Here is a 12,779-nt window from a genome sequence, read left to right as displayed (position 1 = left end):
AGATTTTTCACATTTTCATTAAAGCTATTACCATTGTAGATGTATGGCTGCTGTAGGTGCACATTCGTCTGCATTCTTCAGCTGACAATGCAGCACAATATTCACCATGTATGGAGGGAAATGAAAGATGACTACCAATTCTGTCATCCAGGGGGCTGAGAGCTTGACTGCATTTTGTGCCACTGCATCTGAGCCAGGAATGTTTAGTTGCATACTAAGCATGTAATTGTAACTGTAGCCTGTGAAAATCACAGTAATTTTCTGTTATGACATTTTTCTTGTCATGGATGTGGCAGTACTTAAAGCGCAGCGCATTGATGCTCTGACTTTTGCACTAGTCTCTCAAGAATGCCTTACATTTTGTTAGCTGGACAAAAAGGCGCCTGAAATAATAAAAAGACTATCTCTGACTAATTATGAAATTAATGTCAAAAATATAAACATTTTACAACCTGTGAAATTATGCAAGCATTATCATCTTATTTATCTTATTTTAAAAGCTGGGTTTACCGCAGTCGAGTTAAGTGTATAAATGCTCTGTAGGCCAGCTCTTTGGAGGACTTCTGTGTAATGTATCTTGCCATTTTAATTAATATGATTTTCTAAAGGAAATAATGAAGTGGAAGTAATTAAATAAAGTAAAGCTCTTTAAATTATTTTTTTTTGGCCAATAAAAAAGAAACAAAATCATTACAAAGTCTGAACCCATAAAATATCTATAAGGAATATTGTTGGAAAACTTACAAACAACTATACACTGGATATGTTACATTTATCAAGGCCAACTCTGCATACAAATAGAAGCTAGTAAAACTCATTAAATATTACTAGACACAATTCACATGCATCAGTGAAAACATAAACAAAATTTACAACAGCCAGCGAAGAATTTCAAAATGAAACCTGTAAGGTTAAAGGGCAGTAAAAAGAAGATAGTGGCTATCAAAACATACAACAACAAAAAATTTTTTTATTAAAAAAACACTGCTTTAAATTACAAATTAGCTGGAACTTAATTTAAAATCTACCCAGCAACAGAAAAACAAAAATCTTGAAACACCTTATCATAATAACAGAACACAAGTGATTAAAACAACCACTATAGAAACAAAAAAAAAATAATACAGTTCTGCTATTTACATACAGAGATCAGCAACAATGAATACCCGTATTGGTGGTCCTCCTGGTCTTACCTAATTAGAAGCATTGTTAAGTGAGACTTATGCTTATATTTCTAGGCAGAAATCCAAGCAATTACAAATGCACTAGACAGTAGAAAACTTCAGACTCACAACTTTAAATTTAGATCTATAGTGTAAAATTCCATCTAGCACCAACTTTAAATCTGATAATTCAACATATAACCCTATAACCAGTTATTACATCACACTCACACTGCAATAGGGAAATGAAAAAGCAGACAAATTGTCATCAATGGAACAACCTGAAAAAGCACAGATCTAGGTATGTAAAGGAAAATGATCACATCTTACCTTTTAAAATTTCTACTTTCATTCCAGCAGAGAGCAAATTTTTATCTTTTAACATGACACAAAATATATTGAACCCCACTGTTCTCACCTCATAAAAACTGTCAAACATCTTTTAGAATATCTCAACTTTATTTCACCAAGACAGACCTTATCAACTTTAATCAAGTAAAAACAACACCCTGAATGGCAGTATGAAACACTCCATATTTTTCCATGGACCAGAATAACCCTAGTTCTATGTAGTTAATGCAGTATTAAGTTATTTGGTGCCTAACTCCTTACAGAATTCAGTTTTCTTTGCTGTAAAGATAATGCTGGAATGTACTCAACCACTAGTAGTGCACTTAGGACAGGAAATCAAATTTGAATAACATCTATTAGTAATTCTCTGAGAACTATTTTTCTGATAAGTAACAGTTGTCACTGTTATGTCTGTATTCAAATGTGTCCTTAAGAAGAACAGGTTTGTAAATAAATGATCAATACTTACACAAGTAATCCACTCAGTTCCTTTCAAGATTGATTGGTGCTTTTACTTGACAATTCTGATCAATACTGTAATACAAAGCACTGGTTGTGCTAGAGAATCAGGCAACACATCTTAACAACATTCTCAATAAATTGGAATGTTGCAGAATTGGTTATATATAGTCTGAAGCTTAATGACTTCTGGCTTTTGGAGGGCCCTAAAAAGGGCCCAAAGAAAGAGATAGACAGCTGCAAAGAAAGAATAGAAGTCCTTGTGGTAATAGGTCATGCTAATAGAAAGTGACAATACAAATATACATATATATATACTCTTTTTATAATACAAAATAAATGAACAATGAAATCTGTTACGGCCAGTAGATGAAGGTATCAAAAAGTCAGTTCAAATATTCCTCCATTCTCTCCCATTTACAATGCAATCATGGTCCCAACAAAATTTTTAAAATGCCATGCTGTTTTTGTCCACCAGAATGAATTATATTCTTAGGGCAATTCACAGCTCAAACAATCTTTGTCATACCCTAAACAAACAGATCAGGTCTTAACAAATGGGGAGATAAAGCCTTTTCTTTATACCTAGTAGTAACTTAGTACCATTTTTACAAATGCACCTGCTTGACTATAATCATATAAAACCCCAGAGTACATTGACATTATTCCACTGCTCAGCAGCACAGGCTAAAAAAAATAACTTGTGATCCTAATAATATAAATACACACATTTTAAAAAATTCAAAATGGAGAAATGAATGTTTTAACTAAATTTCTGTCTGGTATTTGTTGTTGATGTTTCTTGTTGTTTTTTTGTCTGATATTTATTGTTGTTTTTTTTTTTTATACTTTTTTTTTTTTTTCAGACTAAAATTTACTTCCAGAACTTTTTCTTTTGTTATTTTTTTTATTTACTCATTTGTTTTCTCCACACACTGTTAACAACTAGACAATGGTAATACTTTGATGTGATTTAAAATAAGCATTTTATCATGAAAAAACAAAACAAGCAACACAATAGTGCTGCTAATAAACAATATTTTGTTTTTTCACATTAAAATGCATATATACAATAATAATACTCTTAGTTTTGCCATTCTACTGTAACATTGCAAATGCAATCACCAACAATACAACTGGCCGCATTGATGAATGAAAGTAAATGAAGTATATAAAAATTCCCTTCTGAAAATGTACAATATTAACAAATGTCTTCTTCTTGTCACTCGAAACAGCCGCATTTGCACAGTAAGAGGATGCACATATACAAGTGCAAAGTTCATATATATTGCAAACTATTTTGCATTACAAAAATGTAGCTGGTTTAACACCAGTTCTACATGAGTTACTTGTTAACAAATGCGGAATGTGAGCTGGAAAATTACACTTTCACATAACACACAGCCATAATTGTTGATTAAAATCATAATTAAACAAGAAGAACCTATTCTTAAAATAAAGCCAAAGTATTTCTGACTAAAAGAGACTTGTAGCAGCATGTAAAGTGCTGTCTAAAAGTACAGTTACAAATCAGGAAAATGGCTACATTTGCTAAATCAACATCTTTGTAGGGTTTATGTCAAATATTTATAAAAACAAGGACTTTTCAATTTATAATTTGAAAACAGGAAAAAAAAAAATAAAATAAATAAATAAATAACCTATATATGCTTTCGCCATCAAAATGAAACTGAAAAAAAAAAATTGATTCTAGGGTCAGCCTAAAGAAAATTCATCTTATAATTCTTACAACAACAAAATACTCTAGCTACATAGCAATAAAAAAATAAGTCACATATTTCACATGAACACATTCAAGTATTAGCAACAAGATTTCAAAGTAGAATCAAAGGAACATTATGACAAAAAACTGACTTATTACCACAAGGAGTTCAAGGGAAAAAAATATAAGGATTTAGGTTGTTTTTTTTTTTACTATTACCATTAAATTTATATTTCTTAAAAAAAAAAAACCTACAGTTGTGCGAACAGAGGTCTTCCTAGTATAAAACTATAACGTTTTTTTTTCTAGCTTAATACATTTTTTTCTATTGAAATAACTTTTAAGGCAAGTTGAAATTCTGACAATGGTCCAATTGGAAGTCAAGAAGAGTTAAGTCACAGTCATTTAAGTTGAATCATAAGCATAATTCGTTGTCCATCAATACAAGTCTTTTCTTTTTAATATAACTTCAAAATATCCTGATCTTTCTATGCAGCCACTTGACAGCTCAGAAGTCCTTGGAGAGAGACAACACTACCAACAATGGGAGATGAAGGAATCAATGTTGACTGCAACCATTCTAAAGGAGGTAACGGTAGCTGGCTTGGGTGTGGAGCAATGGACGATTCCATTGCATAAGCATTACAGATTCTAGATGAATTGGAACTGAGGCTACTGTCAGATTCTGCTGAACGAGACAGAAAATCAATATTGCAATGACTGACATTACTTTCAGAATCTGATAAACTGCTCAATGTATCTGTGCTACCTCCTCGAGGAAGAGCCCTAGGACTACCTCTACCATTAAATGATCTTTTTTGTGATTTATGAGGTATCCTGTGGTTACTAGGGCGCAGCTTTTCTTCAATAACATCAAACTGGCCAGGATTGGCCTGCATGTCTTGATTCTGAAAAAGTGAGCTGGAATTCACACTTGTATATTTGCGCTGTCCCTGGCGCCATAAATCTGCAGGAAGTTTCTGGCGTGCAGCTGAAGGCATCCTCTCCTATAATAAAAACAAAACAAGCCTCTAAACCTTGTTAGATTAAAATTTAATACACTGAAGGCTAGATTTTTTAAAATTGATTATTCAAAATCATTCTTCTAACCTGATTATAATGTAGTTAGTAAAACAGACTTGATTAAACAAAGAAGCATAAGATTTTACTTAAGATCTTTCTGAATCTAGATAGGTTATAAGTCAAGATCGAGAATTAATCCAGATCTAACTAAACTAAATCTATTCTTGTCTATAAAAAACAAGATCTATAAAATACCTATTAATATTAAAATAGTGCTAGATAATCTAATCTAGTCAATCTAGATTTCTTGAGTTAGCTTCACTCTAGGTCTAGATCTAAATTTTGAGATTGATTTACCTAGATCTAGACTAGTATCAATATCCAAAAAAATTTTGACATTGCAACTGAGTGTTAATAGTAAGTCTTAATATTCTGACTTGACATAGATTCATAGATCTACTAGACATCTGATCTGGTCTAGTACCGTTTGAGTATAGTTATAAGTTATACTTATAAATTTATATAGAATATACTAAGTTAATATAGATATCTAGACTCTAGATCTAGAATATAATCTAGAATTTAGAATCTAGACTACCTAGTATAATTATCCTAGTATATTATTATAATATTATATATATATGACCTTTTTAATAATTAGTATATAGTAGATCTATATAAAGTATATACTCATTATTATATAGATCTAGTCTAGATCATTAGATGATATCATGATACTGATAGAGATGTCTTAATTTATGAACTTATTAGTCATTGTATTGTCTAGAATCTACTAGACTAGATTGTCACTACTACTAGTGACTAGAGACTCACTAGATCTAGTAGATCTATCTAGATTCTAGACTCTAGACTAATCTAGAGTTCTAGACCTACCAAGTCAAGTCCAAGTTCTTCAAGTAGATCTAGAATATTCTAGAATCTAGTGATTCTAGTCTAAGTCCTAGTATAATAATAATGATAACATATTAATTATATTTATATTAGTATTAGTATATTGTAATATAGTCTAGATCTAGTTTATTTACTAATTATTTAGCTCTAGAATCTAGATTCTAGATGTATTATAATTTTGTCTAGACTCTATTATACTCTATATAGAGAATATCTAAAAATAGCCAACAAAACAAACAACAAAACTTTATAAAATAAGGGCAAAACCCAAGGTCCAAGGACACAAAGAAAACCTCAGCCTGAGCCAGCTCATTTAACTTGACATTTTTTAGCTTACCTAAAGAAGCGTTGCTAAAGTTTTCGTATATGATTCAAATTCCTTAATAAAGCTGAACAGCTTTAACTACATCTAAATATACTAAAGTTACAAATTAGCCTATTTCTTTTACTAGTAGATCTACAAATCGTCGTATTTTAAAGTGAAACATTCAAGAATCAGCCGAATTCGCTCGTAAACAAAGCTCGCATAGGACCATCGCTCCCACAATTCAACAGATTGTGACGTTTCTGTTTTCACCAATCCATACTCGCTTATTTTTAGATATGTTGATAGATGCGCACATTTGCTATTATTAGAAAAAAAAATTTCACGGTCACGTGGAAGGCTGATGTCAAGAGGTTAAGATTACTTATTTAGATCTAGATGATCTAGACTAGCAGATCCATGGGTTGGGTAGATGCGAATGCATATGTTCTTTGTAGATAGATCCTTATACACAATTCGTCATTCACGTATACAATTAATTCAATAAATATCTATTGAAGTTTTAAACATTTCCTTATATTATCTTACAAAATACAGATGTTAGGGCCTACTTAAAAAACAAATGATGATTGCGTCCTACGTCATCTAGTTACTATTTTACTGGCTGATATATGCCCCCCCCCCCCTTTTAATCAGGCAGGCCTAACAGTTATGAAATCTAGATAAAAATAATCTAAATCTACGAATAATTTCTAAATTTAAAAAAAAAATGAAGACTGTACAAGTTTATTTGCGCGTTTCTTGCTTTCACCATTTTCCGTAACTCCACATGTATAGGCTATGTAGGCATATGTAGGCCTATAGATAGATCTAGTTAATACTAGTATATAGATTTCATTGGCGTAGCCAGGATTTTTTTCGGGGGAGGGGGGTTGGGGGAGGAATTTTTCTTCTCCCACCCTCCGCAAAAAAAATAGAGAGAGGTGTGTGTGTGTACAAATATAACAACTAATCTTTATTACATTCTGACACTTCATTCTTTCGGTAGACGTTTATTGTACCCTAGAATTGGCTCTTCCTTGAGTTAGTGGGAAAATTGTAGACTCCCCGCCATTGTTAGCAAGGGGGTCTGGGGGAGCGCTGGGAGCCCCGCCGCCAAGCACTATTTCCGGTATTAAAAGCCAACAAAATGCATATTCTGGGGTATCTACAGTGCATTATCCTGCTATTTAAATGTTTTATTTAAAAACCTTATTTGCTATTCTTACTGATTTAGATCCTCCCGCGTCGGTCAGTGCATTGGGCGGCAAGCTGCTTCCACAAAAAACTGTCACTGGCAATGTCTGAAGCCTCTTCCCACCTGCTCTGAGGACCTCCGTGAAAGTGTGGCGCCAAGTTGTACTAGGATGTCTCTGTTTGTGCTTTCCTCGTAATGGCCTCCATGTCATCGCAACTCTTAGTATGCGTAATTCATTTTGTTGGAGAACATGTCCCACAAACGGTACCTCATGCGACGCTCTGTCACAACCTTACTAAGGGGTCGACTCCCAGTTCGGCAAAGGATTTCCTTGATTGAGACCCAATCTCTATAACTAACTCCTAAAATCAGTCTTAGCCTTCTTTGTTGAGACACATTTAGTCTTTTTCAATTTCGGCAGATGACTATTCACTGCACTTTATTAATGGAGCCCAGCCACTGGTAGAAATTTGTAACCATCTCTTGGCTACGCTCTTGGAATTAGGTGACTGTAGTTTGCTTTAGATTTCATATTGAAAAGGGAAGTTTTTATCGTCAAATCTGGAGAGGAGTTTAAACTCAAAACCCCCAATTGGCTTGGCTACGCTCAAATAATTTTAGTGTGTAATTTGCTTTTTTTTTTATATTGACGAGTTATTTTTTAGCATCAAACCCTTCTGAAGTGGGGGTTAAACTCAAAACCCCTTTTAGCAACGCTCATAGCATTTTTTTTTTACATTGAAGATGTATTTTTTAGCTTCAAATCCCGCTGGCGGGGAGTTTAAACTCAAAACCTCTTGGCTACGCTCATAGATTTTAGAGTGTGTAATTTGCTTTTTTTTTTTATTGAAGATGTATTTTTTAGCTTCAAACTCCACTGGAGGGGAGTTTAAACTTAAAACTGAGTCTAAACCCATTTATCTACGAACATAACATTTTGAGTTCATAATTTGCTTTTTTTTTTCATATTGAAGTGGGGGTTTATCGTAAATTTTGGAGGGGGTTTTAAAATCAAAATCTTCCTTAACTGTGCTCTTGGAATTTGGGAACTGTCGTTTGCATTTTTGTTTGTTTTGTTTAATAGAAGATGGGGATTTAACTGCAAAAAACCCTGGTAGGGGGTTTTAACTCAAAACCCCCAGGTAGGGGTTTTAATAAAAAAAAAACTTTGGCTACGCTCATAACATTTTGAGTGCATAATTTGCTTTTTTTTTTCATATTGAAGAGGGGGTTTATCGTAATTTTTGGATGGGGTTTTAAAATCAAAATCTTCCTTAACTGTGCTCTTGGAATTTGGGGATTGTCGTTTGCATTTTTTTTGTTTTATAGAAGGGGGGGATTTAACTGCAAAAAACCCTGGTAGGGGGTTTTAAACTCAAAACCCCCTGGTAGGGGTTTTAATCTCAAAACCCCCTTGGCTGCGCTGGGGCAAGTGATGGTTTAGTATTAAAATCTCACCTAAAATAAACAAAATCAGTCACTAAAGTTCGTCTCCCCCCTCCCGTGGGGGGATTTCATTACGGGGGGGGGGGGGGGGAGGGCGAACCCCCAACTCCCCCCCCTGGCTACGCCCATGCTTTGTAGTCTAGTAGAGATTTTTAAATTGAAATGGATATAATGGATATATCATCTAGTATTATGATAATCATTTTACTCGGAGGTGTTGAACTAATAGACACATTAAAACGCTTTTTTGTTGAGGCTGAGAGAGAAAACACACTTATTTACACACACACACACACACACACACACAAATAGGCGCCGGTACTCGGTGATGGATTGCCTAACTTTTAACTACTAATAAATTAATAATAAACGTTAAAGTACAAGAAAAGTAATACTTTTTTGCCCACATTGGAAAAGGTGCCGGCACGCCGTATCGTTGCGTACCGTCACAAAAAAAAAGCACTGTACTTAAATATATATATTTTATATATATATATATATATATATATATATATATATATATATATATATATATATATATAATGGGCATAGCTAGTAGATTTTCGGGGGTTCAACCCCCCTCCCGGAAATCGATTTCACCAAAGCATTTGACCGAGACCAATCGTTAAAATAGGCCTCAACATTGAGCTGCGACGTCGCAACCTGTAGGCAGCTTTGGCCAATAACTCGTTGCCAAGTCGTACCGACATGTAATGGCAACGAGCTATTAGTCTCTACTGCCCACATATAGCGTTACAGGTCAGTGTTTAAGGCTTCTATGACGATTGGTCCATTGGCGGATCCAGGTGGGGGGCGGTAGGGGCGATCGAATTTTAGTATAGAATTCACACAATTTGTATACGAATTTATTACTTATGTTAAAAATATATACTAATTATTTATATTTCAACCTATTTTTAGATTATTTTGACCCCCCTCTAGTATGTTGGCCGATTTGGTGGGGTCGGGAGGGGGCGATGGCATCAATCCCGCCTCCCCCCATAAACTTTTGAGTGGTGGGAGGGCGGTCCAATTTATTTGTAGAAATCACAGCTTGCTAACACAATCAATTAAATATTTATATGATTAAAACTTGTTATTGGTATTTTAACCGATCTTTATATTATGTCGTTCCCCTGTTGGCCGATTTGGGGGTGGGGGGGCGAATAACTCTACTGCCCTTCCCACCTAAACCCTTTGAGTGTGGTCCGGGGTGGGGGCGGTCCTACTTTTATGGAGAAATCATAGTTTGGGAACAAAATTAGTTGAATATCTATCTCTACATATAATTCTCTTCTTCCCTCAACAGAAGTAAAGGAAAGATCACTCTCTTATTTCTGCGGATAGTGCACGAGAAAACAAGAGTAGTATTCACACAAAGGATGACTGGCTGCGCGCTTGACCGGCGCCGGAGGTCACGGCTTGACTGCCCGCTCCCACCCCCCTTTGTACTGCGGGAGGTTTGGACTAGGAACTAATCTAAGTTATTTACTATGTATATATATATATATATATATATATATATATATATATATATATATATATATATATATATATATATATATATATATATATTGTTACGACCCTATTGGCGGCGCAAAAGGGTTAACTATAGGCTCAGCTGACACACCCGTGAATCACTCAGGTCAGCGGGGCCATGGACAAGGGACAGTACTACGATGACAAATATGACCAATGTTATGGTCATGTGATCGAAAGCCTGCGGTACGAGTGACACAGTGTGTAAGAAAGCGGCAGTTCAAGACCGGAGAGCGTGGAGACCAGGACTGTTAGTTGGCCATGAAGTCGGTCCTTGTGGAGTCCTCAAGTGTTATGTACGAGTCTAGGAAGAAATAGAGACAGTAGAGTTGTATACGGTGATGTACAGTTTAACATTCGTAGTAGCTTATTGTGTTGCCAATTGTGTCGTATTGGCTGTCTTCTACTTATTCACTCATTATTAAAGTACCAGATTATTGTGGAGCTCTTGTTGGCAGGTTCTTGATGTGTTGATGTGTTGTGTTGTGTTTAGCAGTGTTTATAGAAGGCCGGAGTAGAAGAGAATCGTAACACTGGTGTCAGAAGTGGGATCTGAATCGTTTCGGATAAGAACGGATCCGCTATGGCTACTATGAAAACGTAAGACCAACTCCGTGTGAAGGAACTGAAGGAAGAGCTCCGTGATCGAGGCCTGAAGACGAGCGGCAACAAAGAAACCTTACAAGCACGCCTTCGGGAAGAACTGGTGAAGGAAAAAGAAGATCCGGACACATATCTTTTTGAGGTCGAACCGGACTTGCTGGAACAGATCAATTACAAGATAGATGCCATGGACACCAAGATAGACACGATGGACTCTGGAATCAAAACGGAGTTATTGGCAATGAACCAACGCATACATGCTGTGGAGGAGAGAATCACCAACATTGACGAGCAGATGAATCAGAGGGTCGACGCAGTGGAGAAGGCCATCGACGAAATGAAGATACAAGTCCAACGCAAGCACACAAATGTACCAGAAGCAGATATGACGTCATTTGTACCTGAAGTCTCCGGGAAAATGAAGCCCCCCGTATTTGATGGTTCCGTGTCCTGGTCAGTATACAAGAAGCAATTTGACGCAGCAGCCAAAGTTAACAAATGGATCAGTGAGGAGGAGAAAGCAACAGCCCTTGTGTTATCCCTAAGAGGAAAAGCCTCCGAATTGCTACAGTCTCTACCGAACCAGCAAGACTTCGCCGCCCTAGTCCAGGCTATGGAACTCCGATACGGGGATGAACATCTGCAAGAAGTATATCGTGTGCAACTAAAGACCAGACAACAGCGCCCCGATGAAACACTACAGGAACTAGAGACAGACATTGAACGCCTCGCACATCTGGCCTACCCAACCGCCGCACAAGATTTTCTGGAAGTCATTATTACAGACGCTTTCATTGATGCCCTTCGAGACCCCGAGTTAAAGAAAGCCACCAGAGTTAGTGGTAAACGTAAGGCCAGTGAAGCCCTCGTATATGCTCTCTCATATGAAGCCGCCAAAGACGCATCAGGGAGCACTCATCAAGGCCGAAGGTTAGAAGTCAAAGAGGAAGAATTTACACAACTTGTGAGAAGGGTGACAGAGGCAATAGATGAACGACGAACAAACCAAGTACCAGAAAGTCAACCTAGGGTTCCTGTACGATGCTGGAATTGTGGTGAACTCGGTCATATACAAAGAAGCTGCACTAGAAGATTTGCGCAAACTGGAACCCATTACAGATCAGAAAGGTATGCACGACCAAATTCTCGGGGCTACCAGGGAAAGAAACTAGCACGCGCCGGCTTCAAGGGGCGGAACCCGGCGACACAGAGAATGAGAGCCCCTGCAACCATCATCCCGGTCGCCGTGCTAGGGCAAAGTAAGAGTCTAAAGGTCATCGGGAAAATTGGATGTCAAAACTATCACTTCCTCCTTGATACTGGTGCCTCACGATCAGTCATCCGGACGGATAAAGTGGACAATAGCAAGAAAACGCCAGTTAGGGCCTACTCGTTGAAAACAGCCAGTGGAGAACTGATGCCCATAAAAGGCCTGATCGACATAACAGTCGAGATCGGAAATCAGTCATTCAAACACGAATTCCTGATTGCTGACGTCACAGATGACTGCATAATAGGACTCGACTTCATGCTGAAATATGGCTTTTCTTTGAATATCGGCGGAGGCACTTTACAATGTGGGGACCTCGAAGTACCCTTGCTTGGCGACGAAAATGAAGAAGATGGCCGAGCCAGAAGGGTTATGTTGGTGGAAAATACAACCTTGCCTGCTAAGTCGGAAATGATCATTTGGGGGAAGATTGAGGACGACTATCCCACGACAAAAACCGCGCTGGTAGAAAGCTTGAACACCAACTATAACGGGATAGCAGTAGGAAAGACACTAGTCACGATTGGGAAAGACCAAAAGGTACCCGTAAGAATTATGAACCTCGGCACAGAGGAGAAACATTTACGGGAAGGAAGCCTCATCGCTGGTTGCCATGCTCTAGAGATGATAAGAAACTGCAGCAGTGAAAATCCCGACGGAATACTCAAGCCCAGTGAACCCCAGGTTACTAAACTTCTGGCAGAAGCCAAAACGATCTTGTCAAAAGAACAGTACACCAAAGCAGAACGATTCCTAAGAGAGTTCTCTGACATATTGCCATCTGATGA

General features: G+C 36.8%; 1 protein-coding gene across 1 annotated transcript; it reads right to left on the bottom strand.

The window, feature by feature from the left end:
• Positions 1-2,796: 2,796 nt before the first annotated feature.
• On the bottom strand, positions 2,797-6,199 carry LOC106071392 (uncharacterized). Its single transcript, XM_056034250.1, has 2 exons — positions 5,969-6,199; positions 2,797-4,703 (listed from the first exon to the last, which is right to left on the bottom strand). Exon 2 carries the CDS (start codon positions 4,695-4,697, stop codon positions 4,185-4,187), a length of 513 nt encoding a protein of 170 aa, XP_055890225.1. The 5' UTR covers positions 4,698-4,703; positions 5,969-6,199; the 3' UTR covers positions 2,797-4,184.
• Between the last annotated feature and the right edge of the window lie 6,580 nt (positions 6,200-12,779).

The sequence above is a fragment of the Biomphalaria glabrata genome, chromosome 1, assembly GCF_947242115.1.
Source record: "Biomphalaria glabrata chromosome 1, xgBioGlab47.1, whole genome shotgun sequence".
In the NCBI taxonomy this organism is placed as follows: domain Eukaryota; kingdom Metazoa; phylum Mollusca; class Gastropoda; family Planorbidae; genus Biomphalaria; species Biomphalaria glabrata.
This window is presented reverse-complemented; position numbering and strand designations above follow the sequence as displayed.